Source organism: Colius striatus, chromosome 2 (assembly GCF_028858725.1).
Source record: "Colius striatus isolate bColStr4 chromosome 2, bColStr4.1.hap1, whole genome shotgun sequence".
Classification (NCBI taxonomy): Eukaryota; Metazoa; Chordata; class Aves; order Coliiformes; family Coliidae; genus Colius; species Colius striatus.
Window position 1 is genome coordinate 71,963,225 of NC_084760.1, and position 18,985 is coordinate 71,982,209.

Sequence of the window (18,985 nt, forward strand, 5' to 3'; positions counted from 1 at the left end):
CCTTTACAGTCCACAAATTTACCTAGAAGGCTACTGAAAATATGGACATTTCCTTCTTCATAGCAGCAAAAGTTAAGAAATTGCTTTGAATATATATAAAAATAGTCTCATTTAGTATCATTTACAGGTCACACAGTTAGGCACTCTTAAATTCATGTTGCATTATCAGTTATTTACTGTATTCTCCATAACTTAACAAGATTCTGCAATCCTCTCCCATTTTAAAGTCATCTAGGAGAAATGCATACACGTAAACTTACAAGGTTCAAACAGCATTCTCTTGCAAATATATAGATTCAGTTGACAGTTCTCTTCTAGTATTAGTCCAAATCTCCTTAACACTATGAGCAACTGTGGCTCTTTCAAAGTTTTACCTTGTCTCTCCTTTGAAAATACTTCTTTTTTTTTTTAATTTGCCATTAACTGTAAGAAAACATGTGTGTCACAGGCACTTTTGAGTCTGTCAATAAAAGTGCACTAGAGAAAAATCAGTAAAAGTTAAAAATTCTTCATATGTTATGTATTTGAATTCTTATAAGGTCCTTGCATTGTCACCAACATGTTGATGTGTTTGCTTAGTCTTAGGCTTGGACTTTTCAAAGACTAAAATAGTTGCTATTTTGTGAAAAATGGAATTTTTCCCAAGCCTTTCATATTTCTTAGTTACCTCATTCAAAAAAGAGAACAGTAAGGAAGTGAATTCCTCCAGTTTGCAACAGCTGTGAGTCACTAAACCTCTAAGAGAATCTGACTGGTCCCATGAAAACGGAAGCTGAATTCATATGAAATAACAATTTCATATGTGACATTATATTTCCCCTTTCTGAAACGCAATGCACCTGGTAAGTCTCCATATTTACTTAATTCTTAATTACATGATCTATTTTTATTCTACCAGGGGAAAAAAAAAAAAAAAAAAAGAATCATGACAGTTACAAAATTACATCTGTAAGAAAAGAGATGATTACAGGTTGGTCACAAACTCAGACTTTAGATGCACTTTTTTCCAGAGACAGTTTTCTGAACTGACATAGAACTCTATTTGCCACAAAATCAAACCATAATTCAGGAACATGACGTAAATCCCAGAAAATGGAAAGTGATTTGAACTACGTTGGCCTTAGAAATGCTTATTGTTATTGTTAATATGCCTACTTCTATTTGCAAAATCCCACTGAAACCAATGAGATTCTACACAGAACAATATGTCCTGCATGGGTGGACTCCAAGATATTCAACATGAAATTAGATATCTTCAGCAGTTAGAAGTCAAGAACATGCCTTTTGAAAAATTAAAAGACAATTGAGGCATTTCTCTTGAATCTCATATGCATGATTTTCAAGAAAAAGGAAGATTTTCGGCACTCTGGAAAAATTAAAAATTTCTTAGCAAACTCAGAATTATTAGATACTCAATATTTTGATAGCTGCAAGCAACTTAAAGACTAAATATTTCTTTACAATCAAAACCAAAGGCTAAATGATTCTACTTTGACATACAATAAATTAATGCAAGTATTTATTTTGCTGCCAAGACACATTATTGCACTATAGTTTCATTATGAAAATGGCCTTGCACTTTCTTCATATTTTGGAAGAAGCTGTTTTCATGTCTTCTTTTTTCATATTTTCTTCAGACAGATTTTTTAAAATGAAAATACTTGATACTAAAAACTTACATGGAATAAGAAATTATATGTTAAGAAGATAAGAACCTATTATACAAAGATGTAAACAGTAATTGTTCCTAAGTTAGGTCTGGTAATAAACAAACATGTGCACTATCTCAATCTCATTTAATTTATAATTTCATTTTAATTATTTTCCTTGCAGCACATTAAATTCTGGACAGTAGCCTAGCTGTGAGTAATTGTAAGTGGTTGGGAGTAATTTTAAATTAAAATAAAATTGTAGTGCATTTTCAAGACTTGTAAAATTAGGTCAACATCAAAGAAAGCGGTTTACTGTATTAATAACTTAGATAAAGATTACAGAGAAAGCCTATTTCTTGCTGGTCTTGAGAGACTCCTAGTGCCTACCACAGTCATTTATTTTAGAAGGTGCAGTTTCAAACTTTTACAGGACAAGTTAATGAACATGGAATCATTGAACAGCACCAAAATACATGACAAGAATGAAATGTATTTCTACATGTGTAGCAACATAAATTCCATGTATTATTTTTTCTAGTAAGAAACAGAACTACTGTGAAAATCTACAGAACCTCTTTGGAGTGTATTTGAGGTATAATTTATCCTTTAATATCCCCAAATTGTTCCAATTCTACTTTAGATTTATTTCGGATTATTGATTTTCCTATTTCTATGATTATTAACAATTAATTAATTTATTATTTATAACAGTTATGTGATCCTTTTTGCAAGCAGTCATATTCAGTTCTCCTCTTATCTGCCCTCGCTTTATATTCAGAGGAAGTTATGGGAAAAATTTCCTCAGGCCACAAGACAAATTCTGATTTCTAGGACTGGAAAGATGCTAACCTAATAGGAAAACTATTGAAAAGTTGTCTTTTCCTGCAAATACTCTAGCATTAGCCAATTATGGCAACACATGGCAACCTTATGAGGATCTTGTGCTCGGCTCTGAGCCTGTTGCATATGGGAGGTACAGGTAGGTTTCTTACAGGCTTGCACCTTTGTCTCAGGACTTGGAAGGAGCAATGAGATGTCAGGGTTGGGGCTTTCCCCTCCTTCACTCCTCTGTAATAGAAGATCTTAAATTTACCAACTGGAACGTACTTCACAGATCTAATATTCCAATCCCAAAAGCTCTCAAATGAGTCCATTCACTGTTTGAATAACCATGCGTGATGAAGAAAGTAATCCCAATCTTAATTCTGTATTTCTGGCATGCAAAAACTGTACAGAGTATATAAGATTTCTATTTACTAAGGTATGTAATTCATTGCCTAATCCAGTGATCAACTGTGACTAGAAAGTTAGTATCTCATGATTTAGATTAAAAGATATTAATAGAAACGTTCTCATCCTGATCTCAAGTTCAGACTTGTTAAGTATGTATTTATTTATTAAAATCCCCTTGATAATGCAATACACATTACAGCTAAACAACTCAATATCTCTTAAAACCACAGTAAATGACTTTCTGATATTTAACATATTAGGAGACTATACTGAAGTGCCTCTCTGAGGAATGCAAATAACACTTTAAAAGGAAGGAAAAAAAATTGTAAGAAGTAGTAAATCAAGCAGTTCTCCTTCAGTGACTGACTTCCCCATATGGAGTGACTAATCACTCAGGTGTAGTATGAATTACTCCTTTCTAGCTTTCAAAAACTATTTACTGGACATCTTAAAATTGGTATTTTGAAGAGGGATGAATATCTTTCCCCTTACATAGAATGAGGAAACTCTCAGGCACTCAGCTCTGCTGAGAGCCTCAGCTTAAAATCGTTTTACTTAGCAACATATTTTAAATTAAATTCTGTCTGCTAGAGAAAGGAAAGAAGCATCTACTGGAACTATCCATCCCTATGGTCTTCATCTCCCAAGGGCTGAGATTGAATCCATATAGCAAGTGAGCATGAATCTAAATTTCTAAAAAGTGGTAAACAGAGACTTTCAAAGTTTGAGCTTTGAAAAGGTAAGCTATCATGTACTTGCTTAGTTACCTAAATAAATGACCTGGTCTTCAAATGAGCTGAATACTTACAGTCTGGATTGGAATGGAGACTGATCATAAATAATCCATTATCTTTATAAATTAGGTCACTATTTGGTGTACTGAGACACCTAATCTCGGTTATAATTTTTAATGAGATTTTTTGAAATATTTAACTACCTAATATCTTCAGTTTTTCGTAGGCATACATCAGTAATTATAATACATAATTTATGAACAAAACCCCAGAAACAAGCAAATAAACAAGGTATCTTCTAATATAGCTCATATTTGGCCATACGTTCCCACAATAAATAATTTCCCACATGTTGTAAGTCAGAAATAAAAGATCTAAATGAGGCACACCTTTGGGTCTTAATCTGATAACAACTATTACACAACCATCAGTAAAGCATCCTCGACTTCAATGAGATTTTGTCACAGTAAGTAATTACACTTCCTGGAGCAAACAGAAGTTGTACATGGCAAGATGAGTTTCGATGAGTTCTGAGGGGTTTTGGTTTGTTTTTTTTAAACTCCAAATCTGACTTTAATAAACTCTGAAAGAGGTAACAACATATTAACTTTAATGTCAGCAGTTCTTGCACAGGAGTTACATAACATAGTTACATTTTTAATAGTGGGATGATTAAACAAGACAGACTGCAATGATGTGTTCATTCATATAATACATGATTCCCGAAAGAAATAGGAAAGATTTCTACACTGACCATAGTCTGTGTTTTCCGGCTCCCAACAATTTGATGGCCAAAAATAGGGTGTCTATAGACAAAACAAAAAAGTAGGGAACTCAAGTTAGACAATGCAAGCATTATACAGTCCTTGGATTGATACTGGTTTTCAGAGTCAATTTTCATTTTTGGTAGATCTACTATATTGTTAACTTGACAATTTTGAAATAGACATCAAAACAGAAAATTACTTTTGTACACTTGTTTTTCACACTAATGTCAGAATAGCATTGAAAAAGAGGAACAAAGTGTTCTTTTTATTCTTAAGGTTAAGGGAACAAAACCCAGAAGACTAGATAGGGAGGCTGTCTTTTTCATCTTCCCTAGCAACATACCTCTTGCATGTCCTGAAGAAATAGTTTTAGAGGTGAAAAGACAGAAGATAGATTGAAGTACATTCAGTTCTTGATTTTGGAGAGTTTTCACAAGTACATATTAATACTCTTTCCTAGGAGTTCTTTGTTTAAAAATGACACTAAACACTACCTGTTTTCATAAAGTTATAGAAGTTATTTTCATTTGTTATTTTTTTAAATTCTTTTAATGGAAAAGCAGCAAAAATATTGATAACTAGTTCAGTACTATGCTTATTAAAACTGTGCTAAATGCATTGTTAAAATAATTCACTTCTACCAAATGAAGAATATAAGACTATACAGTAATTTTTTCATACTATTAACTTAATTTCTTTAATGGTAACTTCTCGTTAAAATGAAAAGTATTGTAGTATTTATACATAACACATTCATATAAATACACACACACATGTGTAGAGAATTATATACTATTTGAGCATCTGAATTAATCTCATTAAATATGTAGACTAGTCTGAGTGGTATTTCAAAACACAGGTGCTTCCATAATGAAAAACTTCTGCCTTACTCTATTTCTGACTGGTTTTTTTTTTCCTCAAAGATCTCCCAGCTGCAAAAACGGAAACATCTCTTGCTGCTTATTTCCCTCAAAATTGTTTTAATGTTAAGCTGGAAATCAACAGGACTGAAGGAAGCTGAAACTTCTGGGGCTCAGATTGTATTTAGGGAGGAGATAGCAGTTATGATGGAAGATGGCTGGAGTAAGGTGAAGGGAAGAACCTTTTCAGAAGTAAAGAGACAGAGATTCTTCCAAGTGGGCATACTTCCTCTCTGTATGGGTAAAATTCCATATTAAAACTCCTCTCGACAAATTACATATACTCCCATCCCAGATGAGATTAAAAAATAAATTCAGTCTTCTGGTTTTGAGCAAATACTAAAATTGCTTTTGACGCTCATTTCACTAGAGGAAATGCTATATGTTCACAATTATACATTTATGATGTAGGAGGAGGAATACACTCTTTCATATAAAAACGAAAAGCTACCACCAGCCATCAGGAATACTGAAAGAAACAGTTCTGAGAGGCTCTCAGAGATATCATATCAATCAAGGATAAATCTGATATTACTGTTTTCAGTATTTAGCTAAAATAGCACATCAAACTTTTATTTGAATTTGCACATCATTGGGGAGGGAGTGTGGGTGCTAACAGAGTATCGGAAAGCGGGCAGAACCTCGAAGGTTGTGAAATGTCACTTTAGCTCACTAAGAGGCAGAGGTGGCCAAGGTCTTTCTGAAGGATGAAAAGGTATGCCCTGATGGCATGATTTGTTTCTAACATAGGAAAGCTGAAGCTGAATGAAATTTTCAAGGGAACGGATCAAATAGAGAATATTTGACCAAGACTTTGCATGTGTATAGTACTCTTAGTGAAAGTGACTGCAGGATGAGACTGACATTCTGCAAAGATGAGTATAGCAGCATGAGGGCCAACACGCTCAGAGAAAATGCAGAAGTCTCTTGGGAAAGTAAACCAAGGGACAAAGAGATGAAATGGAGATAGCAGTTATTGAAAGAGACTGTACTAAACATCTAAGTACCTTTAGAGAGAAAGTGTAGTGATAGGCCAGCACAACCACACAGGCGATCTCCAATCAAATAAACACGAAAACCAAATAGTTGTAAAAGCACAACTTAATGTGTATACTACTAAGGATGAGTCTAAGCCTCCCTGTGCCAGGGAGATAGAAGCAAAAAAGTTAAAAAAGAACATGACTTTTAATTAGCAAAGCACATAATAAATCAATATGAAAGTTTCAATAATGAATGTAAGCCAAGACGAAACCCCAATGTAAGGCAAGTACTATAATATGAGAAAGGGGTTCAAATAACAATTTGTATAGATAAGTACAGAAGATTATTAAATGCTTTCCCTGCTTGGATATCCAGAAGGAGGTAGACTGTGGTCAGATAAAGTTCTTTCTGTCCAGGGAGTGACACCCAGATATGAACTCTCCTTACTGACTTTCTGAACTAGGCAGGCACAAGCTGCCTCTGAACAGCAAGGCGAGACCCTGACTGCATGGTGCTCAGATGCATTTAATGGGACCTGCTGAGAAGTACAGCTCATCAGCTCAAGTACTGCAGTGTGACTAGAGCTGGCCTCCAGCCAGATGGCTCCCACTGGGAACAAAGTTCAAATCTGCCTGCAATCAGCTCTGTGAACATGCGTAAAATTAATTTTGATATGAAGATATGACTACGGGGCAAAGTATAGAGGAAGAAAAAAATCAGGAAGTTAAATATTTATATGAGGTCAAACAGCTCAGGTTAGAGGCCGGAAGAAATTCAGCTCAAAACACTTGAGGAATCATTGTTTTTTTTCATGTGAGTAGATAGTATTTATTTGTAGGAAAACAAAGAAGCCTTAGCACTAAATAATGACTCCTGGTTCCTCAGCACTGTGAGATACATGTGTAAATATTATGACGAAATTTTTGCTCTGGTACGTCTCTTTCTCCTCTATCCCTAATCCTCTATAGACACTACATTCTAACTGGAAAGAGTAATCACAAGTATTGGATTATTTGCATGATGTTAGGAGTGTAAGTTACCTGAAAGGCAAGTTTTACATGTAAAAAACTATTCATTCAAATAACCTTTGAAAAATGAGTGGTTATTTTAAAAAATAAATCAATAAATAAAACGTATAAGATGGAGGAGCTTCAGAAAACTGCAGCAAGAAGAATCACAGAATCTTAAGGGTTTTCCAGAAAAGAGGAAAAGCTGACATTTTGTATATTCCAATATTTCTAGATCTAGTCTATTCTAATATTTCTAGATCAAGTGTCTAGAGTGAACATGTGTACTGCACTATCCATTTTTTAATCCTTAAAAGCTAAAGGTTACTAAAATTTGGATTTTTCAAAACCATATGAAGTCACTGATAGTGTAAAACTCTTACTAGATGAGAAATAAACAGTAGATGCTATACATTTTAACCAAGGCAAAGTCCTTACATTACTTTCTTACCCAAAAATAATTATGCTATCACCATAAGACAGCTGCTCAAAAGCAGCTACAGCTGCTGATAAAATTGTATTCAAAGAGTACACAACTATTCTTCACATTAAAACCAGGAAATGGCATTGGTGAGTACAGAGACAGGGAAAATTGTCCTGAAATCAGGTAGAAAAAAAGGAGTGGCAAGGGAGAGGGCTGAAACTTAATGGAAAGTCCAAATAATCAAGAACAATCTTTAAAAAAACAGGAGACACTTATAATGAAACATGATTAACAAATCGGTTTCCATTTAAATGATTTTGCAATGCTGTAATTGTGTGGAAAAAATCCATCAACAATAAACTTGTTGGTAGTTAAAATGACAGACATTTTTCCAAAGGTAATTTTTCCACATTTTCTTGCCTAATTGTTTAGTACTAACAGTCTACCTCAATCTACCTTGCCACATGTCTTGTACACTGAATAAACTGGAATACCCCTTGACAAATTGTAGCAATAAAAGTAAATCTCAAGCAATGTTGCTCCTGGCTGAGAAAAGACACAGGGAGAAACCTTATCACCAGAGTCTTATCATGGTACAATTCTGTTATTAGGATGTCACAGTAAGATTTGGGGGAAATGTCTATCAAGGCCCCCTGTTTAGGCTGGCCATCATGTGCACCAGAGGCTCTTGCCTGTCTGTTCTTCAGGGGCATGCTTTAAGTGCACTCCTATCACCCCGGCATCAATCATCCTCAGTCCCAGAGTCTCCCGGGTTTCTACTTCCGCAGAAATTGTCACAAGCTGTGCTATCAGGAAAGTTAAACATCAAGCTTACACAAAGTCTCAGACTGAAATTCTTGGAACCTTTGGCTTCAAAAACCTGATTCTCCTACAAATGGAGTCTGAAGTTTACTTTGTCTCTTACATGTTACAGATCTCATATAGTTTAATCACATAATGCATGTATGCACTGAGTTTACAGTTTTCATTTTCTCTTTTAAAAGTCCACACACAATTTCACAGATATTTCACAGTCCAGATATTCAATAATGCCTTAGACAAATTTGCTAGAGGTTATCCATGAAGACTAGAGGAAGAAGATTTGCCTTGTTCAACAAGGAAAGATTAGGAAGGAAGAAGAGTCTGATAAGTCTGGTCTCAAAGAAATGAGGTCAGAAATGAGAATAGGAAATGAATGCAGAAATTTGTCTGGTCTTATGTGATCCACTAAAAAACTCCCAGAGCAATGCAAGGAAGCTCTGCCCATGTAAATTACCTTCTCTATACCTGGACTATACAAACAAAGTTTGGTTTAACTGTTACAACTCACATATCTGAAGTATACTGTAGAAGAATTATAACATTCCTTGCAATACCATATACTTCTATAACACAAACATTATAAAATCTCTGTTTCATTATACAATCTTGTTTCATGATTTAGAAAGTGAACATTCTCCTCAGAAGAGTTACAGACATGGTATAATATATACCTTAACACTACCATTTTAAAAGAGAAGTTTTTGGAATATCAAGGGGTTTTTTAAATGTAAAAAATGTGAAGGAATTATCATCCTTAAGAATTTTATTTTTCCTCAGAAGGAAATGTGAAGCAGATCATCATGAACAAGCATTAAACAGGGAACATTTGTCATTTTGCTATGACATCCCACTTATAGCCGGAAGGAAGGTGGGTGGTAGAATAATTTGGGGAAAGTCAAGTACTGTTTATCAGCCTAGGCAGAAATAATGCTGCCAGTTTGCAGCAGTACACTTTTAGGCACTTTGTTTTATTGTACTTGTAATTCGAAAAAGCAGCCAGTAAAAGTCAGCAGCTAGAAAAATAAGGCTTATCTAGCACTACACATGTGATCATATAGTCATTTAAGCATTTTGAACAAAATGGACTATCACAAGGATCTTTTACACCATTGACAGAAAATTGTTTTTGCATACACAAACATACACTTGTTCTCTTGAATTAGAGACTAATACAATTAGGTAAACCTAATCACAGAAATCCATAATCCTCCTGTTAATAAAGTAATTCAAACAAAACCCTGTAATATAACACAAATTGTTCTCTAAACAAATTGGCAGAAACAGCTGCTATGCATCGTGAGCAATCCTGTGATAAATCAAACAGATCTGCTTTGGTTCTACCATAAAATTAATCAATAATAATATCTGAGCTAATGAAACAGCCACTTGTAAAAATCAGTGTTGCCTATCAGTTTTCAGAAAACATGATTAATTTCTATGCATTAAATGGCATTAGTTAGGATGGGAATCATAAAGCAGCTTTCAGCTATTCCTTGTTGATAGTAATAAGAAAAGAATTGTTGTTTCTGAAGCTGCTCCACTCCATGAAATCTTTTAAAATCTAATTACTGGAATGGGGGAGGGATATTCAAACCACTCATAAACCTTCCTTTGCATATTACTGCCATTCTTCTCACAGGCACCAGTGAGTCTCTGTAAACAGCAGAAATCAAGTCTGCTAAAAAACAGTTATACACAGTCTCAAATATTTTACATGATGGATTTCACAAATCACAGGCATTCAGTTTTACATTCACTTACTGCAGTTGACTCAAATGATCTCCTTCTAAGATTGTTTGTCTAGCACTTTCAAGCCCATAAAGGAAGGATGCCAGTAAGTAGTGCTCCACAGTTAGCTCAGAGTTAGTTAAAAAGAAGTTGAAGTAGTTGGAAACAATAAAGATTTTGACTCTGTTACTCCTCTTCTAACCTGGAAAGAGGATGGGCATGGAAAGCACTGGGAAAGAAAGCATGTCTGAGCAGGGAGTGAAAAAATTGATAAGGGCACTGATAAAGGCAGACACATGAAAGTTTTTCCCCATTTGAAAGCTAAACAGAATCTGCATATGCTAAGCCTGAGCTGTGGAGACATGGAATTAGTGTTTGCACCTGCAACTGACAATCTGCCAAATATTGGATGCCTGTTTCTTTTCTGCAATCTGGCTTTCAATAAAGGAAGCTTACCCTTAAGGCACAGTAGGTGATCCAATGAGACTATGGAGAGTGGCTGGAAAGCTGTGATGTTTAGCCACAGGCTCAGTATTTAAAATGGCCAGAGGCTGGCCCAGGACTGAGCCAAGAGGTAGCTAGCTGAGTAGAGCTAACTCAAAGAGATATGAGAAGCAATAATTCTATCTGAGACACAAGAATTCACAACACTTCACACTCTGCACTGTTTTGCAGCAAAGATATTCCAGGATCTTTACAGTGACTGCCACATAAGTTTATCTCAAATTTAGGCATGGGAAAGCAAGGCCAGGGTGGTTAAATATGTTTGTCAAGAAAGTGGTAGAAATGGGAAAAGACATAACAAGTGAAATTTTCATCTTGCCAAAATCCATGAGTTTTGCTGCTATCTTCACCAGACTTGTGTTTTCACAAGAAACTGTTCGGATTTCCTCACTTTTTCCTCAAATATTTATGCTTTCCATGGTAAAAGTTATAAAACAATGGTGGAACCTAAACTTAATCTCTGAAAACTAATTTACATGAAATTATTACTTAATCTCATCAATAAATAGGAATGTGATCATCACTAGCCTCAAGTATGCTAGGAGTTTGTTTAAAGACAAATGATATTAGGAAACAGTATTTGTCACTATGAACCTTGAATCAGATAAGCCAGGCATTCCTCATGATGAGAGATATATTATCACTTATATGAACACAGACAAAATGTCTCAGTGAGTAATGTAATCCCTGACCTCAACAGGAAGATCTGCTTTCTCAGGTGCACCTTGCTTTTCTATTTGGGCCCCTGACACATATTTTCTCTCAAGTAGAGGAGGATGGTTGGCAGGTATCCAGCTTGTTCTTTGGCTCTATGCTTAAGTTACTAGGAAATGGCAATGTAGCTGTTCAGGACGGTTCAGGAAGTATTATTATCCCTGAATTTTCTGTTTTGTCTTGTTGAAACTAATAAGAAATTTCATCTCCAAATAAGGTAATTCATATTCTAGAAGCATCCTTTTTTAATTAAATTGTTATCATAGAAATAAACCTAATTACACCTGAGTAGGTCAAAGAATGATCTGGAGTTATTTTTTTATTACTCTTTCTAAGGCCAAATTACTTACACAAGCAGGTATAACTATGATTCTACAGCCCTCCTGATGGCAAGAGTAATAATTGAAAAAGTATAATTTAGCCTGTAAAAGGGCATTTGCACAAATGAGGCACAATCTCCACTGCTTTTTGTTACTTCTATAAAACAAAACATTGTTTAAAACAAAATAGAAGTTATTTTACTGTCAGGTGCCAATGCACAACCCTTTGGAAAACAAAAAACCAAACTCCATGGAGTATATTATTGTAGCTCGCCTGCTTTTTGTAGGTCAGATCTTTGTATTGCAGACAGAGATTTCTCTGCAGGGATGGCTTTTGAACCTTCCAGTGCTGACACATGTATGGTTTTCTCTTTCTATTAAAATATCCAGAAACTTGTGAATCCTGTCCTATACTCAGGGGGTCCTATTTCCAAAGCACCTGCCTAACTATTCCAGTGCAAAATTCAAAAATTTGCACTCAGTTTTTCCTCTCCACCAAGTATGCTATCTTCAAATTTGATAGTTTCAGTCACAGATTTTATATTAGTCTTATTTTGATGGGGAATGTGAAATTGTAATGACATAACTATTGCTGTTACAGCTTCAGTTAACAGCATGACACCTCTGTGTATTTTTTGTCATGCTATACATTAACAGGTAAAATGTTGTGGTTTTAACACTGTTAGAAGATGAATAACAATGACAAAGGTATCCCAGAGCAACTATCAATCAAAACACTGCAGATATACACTGACCAACACTTGAGGAAATCATATTTCATATGCATATGTCAAATAGGTGACAAAACCTTAACTTACAGAAATTTTTTACTTACGTAAAAAAACTGATATAATTTTACAATCTAACCCTCACTGAAGCTTCAAGTCCAAACATGTAGGCTGTACACCTCTCTGACGAAAGTGCATGGCAAAGGAGCTGCAGTGATCTCAGCTGTTCACTGTGCAGCTAATCCTAATCTTTTTCCAGAGATCAAAGTGGTAACTATCATCTTAACACTTTGCTTACTTAATTGCTAAATAAAATACTTCTATCATTTTTTACATTAAGGGGAATTGTCATAATGCACTAGGTTATGTAAGAGACAAAGTATGGTTAAAGTTTGCAATGAACCTTTGTGTGTCTTTAATATGAGCTTCCAAGTGCACAAAACAAGAACATATTTAAAACACTTACCTGGAATCGATAAAAGGTGCCATCATCTTTAAGTGTTAGAACATGGTCTGAGATTGGAAAGAAATAGCCATGTGCTGCCATCAATGTTCCCAAATGCAGAGCTTCCACTGTTTGAAGAATAAAAGAAAGACAGATTTCAAAAATGAAAAAACCTCTTTTCAGCAGTTTAGTTTTCATGTCCAGAATCATCTTCTCTTGCAGATAATTACTTGACTCTCAGTCAAGGTCCTGCCAGCATGAAAGCACTGTCTTTTTGTATAGAATATAATGATGCAAGAAAAAAAACACACTCTTTACTCTCCTTAACAAATGGTTACTATGTATCTCATTTGTTCCCCTACTTACATCAGCAGTAACAGGCAGACACCACAATGTTCATTCACTTGTTTTGAAGACAAAAGCAGCCATAATTTTGACCTTGATGGTTCAGCTTGCTTTTCCTCTTCAGAACATTTTCAGACTATATGATGTTAAAACAATTTATTACAACTGCATGATATTTTCCTCACTGGGTTTATCAGAAGTACACTATAGGATGAAGGTTTCCTTAAAAGTCTATCATTACTGGTAAAATAATAAAGGATCACAGAATGGCCAAGGTTGGGAGGGACTTCTGGAGGTCATCTGATCTAATGCCCATGCTCAAGCAGGGATACCTAGAGCCAGTTGCCCAGGACTGCATCCACACGGCTTTTGAATATATCCAAGGAGAAAGACTCCACAACCTCCCTGGGCAACCTGTGTCAATACTCATTCACCCTCACAGTAAAAAGTGTTTCCTGATGTTCGGAGGGAAACTCCCGTGTTTCAAATTGTACCTACTAACTCTGGTCCTGTCACTGGGCACTACTGAAAAGAGCCTAGTGGTATCTTCTTTACACCCTCCCACCAGATGTTTATAGACATAGATGAGCTTCTATCTGAGCCTTCTCTTCTCTAGAGTGAACAGCATCTTTCCTCATAGGAGAGGTGCTCCAGGCCCTTAAGCATCCATATGGTCCTATCTTGGACTCTCTCCAGAGAGTGCGTCTGTCTTGTAGTGAAGAATCCAGAACTTGACACATAGTGGACTAATTGAATTCACTTTACTGAACAAAACATATGTAACAATCAGGTTTGTATGTGCGCCCATATTTTCAGCGAATCACTGTACAGTATCATTCCCTGAATTTTCTTAGTATTATTATTTAGCTGGCAAGAACACACTGTTGTAGGAAGAGAATAGCATTAGTTACAGTCATGCTCTTGTTGCAACGTCTAAGTTCTAATGTCTCTTTATTGGTTTTTTTAATGAACTTTGTAACAACTCCAGGACATATCCTTTAAATAGTTGTTATTTTCAATAACTGAAAATTTCCTAGCATAACCTGCTCATATCTACAACCACTGGGGCATTCTAATTCTAAAAGATGAGCCCTGGACAAAAGCACAGGCTTTCTAAGCTATATGAAAGCCACCAGTTACAGCAGCTGATGCTAGAAAGCATAACACTACTGCAAGACAACATTGGCAATCAGAAAAGGGAAAAGATCACTAAAAAGGCCATATAGGACATCTAGGGAATAAGAGGAAGGTGGGAAGGGGGAGAAAGAAGAAGACAGAAAAAGAAAGGTCTACCTAAAAAGTGATCTTTGATCTAAAATATGAAGTAAGCATGAATCCAGAAAGCATGCAGATCACTAAGGACGAGTATCTGTACTGTGGAAAACATGTTATACCTCCACAACATACACAGATTAATATTCCTTCCCTAAAAAGAGCTTATCTGGTCCTATTGCCTGGAAATTGGCTTTTCATGTGAGTCTGATATCTATGTTCTTGCTGACAAACTCAGAACAAGGGATTCACTTATGCTTCACCCATTACTAATGTGGATATGAGAAGTAAAAGCAGGTTTATTTATTTACATGTATTTCATCAGCATCCCAGAAAATTCCCCCTTTTACCCCTTTGCTCACCTGGAGACATTGTACAGGAAATACAAGAGGTGTAGTGGGACATTTTTACTCTAACCTAAAGCCACTAATTGTGTGAAAGGAGCATGAAAGGGTATCTGGACAATACTTAAAGAAGAACACGTAACCCTAACAGGGTTTATTTGATATACAATAGTCCTTGTGATTTCTGAGTTTAGCAAACTGATTCCTGCCACTCCAGCAGAGCCATTATCTAAGAAAATCCAACACACTCTCTTTGTCCATGAGCTCTCTGGACTGCTATGACACAATTTTGTTACAAGCCTTCTTCCAATTGCAAGTCTAAAAGAATACTCTCTAACAGCAGGAAGGTAGCTGCTTTGTTCCTTATGCTTGAGATGTCTGCAAATCCCCTTCTGAACCTTATCTTAATTAATACACATGTCCATATATTGTCGTTATTCATTTATTTTAAGCCACTAAATTCTATTATCCCTTGGATCAGAAATTTTCAGTTAATGCTTTCTGCAGTGAGTCAGTTGCTGAGGTTCTTTTCATTTTGGTTCACTTTGTCTACCTTTTAATTTTATTAAGCTTTTCTTTGTTTTTCTCACTGCAACTTTCTGACAATCCAAAATTCTATTTTTGTAGGTATTATGTATCTCTAAGGAATAAGAGAAAAAGAAAGGAAGGAATGTGCTGATTTTTTTTTAGAGAAAGGATTTCTTAGATATGGGTGACAGGGCTTTCCAGAGAGCTTTGAATGCAGACGAGATCACATTCTTTTCAGATTTAGCAGAAACTAAATCAGCTCCAGATTTTTTTTGTGTTCTTCCTGAATTCTGAATTGCAATATTTTTCAAAAGCATCAGGAGCTCACAGTATTCCTTTTTACCCAGCCATCTTTAGATTACATCTGGACTACTATGTCCAGTTGGGAATAATATGGTGCTCCAACACAAAACTTGAGTGAGTCCAATGGAAGGTCACCATAATGGTTGGAGTTGAGGAATACATCCTGTAAAGAGAGGCTGAGGGAGCTGGCTTTGCTTGAACTGAAAAAAGAGTTTTCTGGGGTGCCTGCAGCACTCTTTTAATGCCTAAAAAGAGATCACAAATGAAAGAACTATAATCTTCATGACATTGCACAATAATTTAAAAAAACCCCACAACCCAAAACCAAAAAACAAAGGACAATGGTAATAAACTAAAACGGAGGTGGTTCTGACTTCAGCCAACCAGCAGAACAGGCTGCCCAGAGAGGCTGTGGAGTCTTCATCCTTGAACAGTTTCAGCATCTGAACACATTAAGTCCTAGGCAACATGCTTGACCTTACAGTTGACCTTGCTCTGAGCAAGGGTTGGTCTAGAGTCCTCCTGAGGTCCCTCGCAACCTGAACTATATTAAAAATATGTGACTTTAGGTGGATCAAGCAGAAGTGGAAGGGATGGAGACAGATGAGGGAGAAATTATTTGAAATCTTCTGTGAGAACAGTCCATAATCCTGGAAAGGTTATTTACAGTAGGAGTAAGAACTTTTATTTCTTTCACTGACTACTGGGTCATATACGCAAGTATAGAGTGATCATTAGTTTTCTATGTAAAACATGGAAATAGTGACTGGGCCTTCCAGAACCCAATTAAGGTTACGTTAGATCCAAACCATTCCCAATAGCAGCCTACATCTCTTCTTCAGTTATGTATGGAGACTAAAGTGGTTTTACTCTCACCTCAGGTAATCTCATTCAGCTAGGATGAGTCTACAGTAACTCTGTTAAGGTATATCTCTGTCCATTTAGCCACTAACAGCTAATAGGAGTATCTAAACTTGTCATATCTCTTATTTTTCCCTTCAGTTAACAGAAAATTAATTTGTCATGGCTAGAAATCCATCAAGTTATTCTAGCATTGCATAAATACAAATACACAAATATGCATTTTTAATATCAACCTAAGACCACCTGTGAATGTGAGCAGTATTTGGGAAGGGGAAGGGAAATAACTGATAAATCAAATATGATTCAAACAGGTAAATAACATCCACAAAATTGTAACTGAGTAATAATGTCCATGGAATTGCAACCCTGTCTGCAGCAGGCTAATAGAGGAACTAACACTGCTTCTATCTGCACAGCAATAGTAGAACTTCTGCACAGGTAAAAATCCTCAGGTCTCAGGAGGTTTCTAATCTCCATGCAAGAAGTTGTCCAGAGTATTACAGACACAAAAAGGCAACACTTTGATATAAAACTCAATTTACTAAAATCAGACTGAAAAATAATTGCTGTAAGAAGCCAATGAAGTAGAACACTAAGATTTGGGAAACAAACCCATGAGCCTGAAAAGGAAAGCACAGCCAGCAGCAGACTTGTCCTACATGCCTAAATTCCCGGAGTTCAAATTCAGACAGGTTCTGCAACCTCCAGCTATTCCTGAATGTGAAGTTAAGGGAGTTTCCCTTAAAGAATCATGTTTCATCTGGAAGAATGGCAGATGGAGATTAGAAACATCAAAAAATTCTATTAAATGCATTAGTTAAGAAGAAAAAAGAAGTCTGAAAAAAATGCTTCTAAAGATTCCCAGGCAGAAAGAGTAATATTTATATATATTCAGAATACAGATTAAAAAAATTGGAGGAACATAGACTAAAAGCAAGAAAATTGAGGTGTTTTAGATGGCAAGCATACATACAACATGCACATAGAAATGTAATGTCTACTGTTTTTTCCTAATCTTCAGACACTATGTATGAGAATATGCAATGTAAACTATATTCTCAGTTACACCTAGATCGCCTCAATAAGAAGACATAATTAAAATCACAGTCAACTGCTATACAATTAATAAAAATTGCAGACAATGCCATCATGCAAAAATCTGATGGAGTCAAAGCTCATGGAGGTGTAACTAGTAGAGCAGAGTAGACTTCAGCTTCCTCTGTTCTTGACTGCTTGTTTTGGAGACGTCAATTATCTGAACCAGTTTAACATGTACTTCCTAGTAGTGCTACTGCTGAAAAGTGGTATGGGATTTTCAAGATACAAATTTACCCAAACCAGTTTTATTTTTTTATAGCTAAAAAAGGACAATGTTACAAATTATAACAGCTAACAGAAAAGAAACGCCATAGGTGAAAGGCAGAAATACACTTTTATGAGCCTGATGCATTTCAACAGGATATGAAATATTTGGTAGAAATTAATAATGTTGCTGTGGATGCAGTTTTGATTTGTAACGTGTATGCCTGGCTAAAAGCTCAGAAAAAGCTTAAAACCCTGTGGCTCACTCTGCTGTTGAACTTTATTTAGCTGAGTGGGTGAAGTGAACAACACATGTACATAGATCGATTAACAATCATTTTTTGTGAGAAATAGTATTGCTCAGCCATCTGCTGTTCCATTACAAGGAAAATGATCTTGATGGATTAAATGCAAGTCATTTTTAATATACATTGTTATACAAAACAGTTAGACATTTTCAGTGCTTTGGGACAATGCAAACCTGATGAAATCTAAAGAATGAAAAAGATACCCTGGTTATTGAGTTCTCCTTTTATCTTCCTTTAAAACATAGTGCAGTTTTCTCCTTACTATAATAACTATTGTACAGACTGATGATAGTTCATTCATCTTAAATTGCAGGGTGTGGTAATATCAGTGGAACAAATTGTTTCTTATAACATCCACAGGAGAGAATTAAAAAAGATGAATTTTCCTTGTTTTTCTTTGGAATAAACATGTTTCTGAGGTTTAAATTCCCTTAAAGCATATGCTTTTAATGATTACTGTGGAGTCTACTTTTCATTATGCATCTCAGGGCTTCAGGTGATGCTGTCTCTCTGTGTTTACTCTGGAGTCTTTAAAACACTTTATAGTAGCATACCATTATAGTTACAGTCTCACAACATCTGAAGTGGCTTGCAGTAATCTCTGAGTGACTGAGGAAAGGTAAACAGAGTGTTTCCCAATTTTACTGCATTTTAAAACTGTGTTTTTCAGGGTCTGTTTTTAATTTTGTGCAGTTCAGTCCTGGAGAAAGATTTCCTCTAATGGGCATGGCCGCTGTATA

General features: G+C 35.6%; 1 protein-coding gene across 7 annotated transcripts in view; it reads right to left on the reverse strand.

The window, feature by feature from the left end:
• RGS7 (regulator of G protein signaling 7) overlaps window positions 1-18,985 on the reverse strand; it is a 221,830-nt gene that overhangs the window by 52,933 nt on the left and 149,912 nt on the right. For 5 of the 7 annotated variants that reach the window (XM_061989810.1, XM_061989814.1, XM_061989816.1 and 2 more), the window contains 2 exons: window positions 13,001-13,107; window positions 4,374-4,425 (listed from right to left, as the gene is read on the reverse strand). The exons of the other annotated variants lie outside the window; for them this stretch is intronic. In XM_061989810.1, the coding sequence (XP_061845794.1) occupies window positions 4,374-4,425; window positions 13,001-13,107 (159 nt within the window). The remainder of the gene's footprint in view (window positions 1-4,373; window positions 4,426-13,000; window positions 13,108-18,985) is intronic. 7 annotated transcript variants of the gene reach the window in all.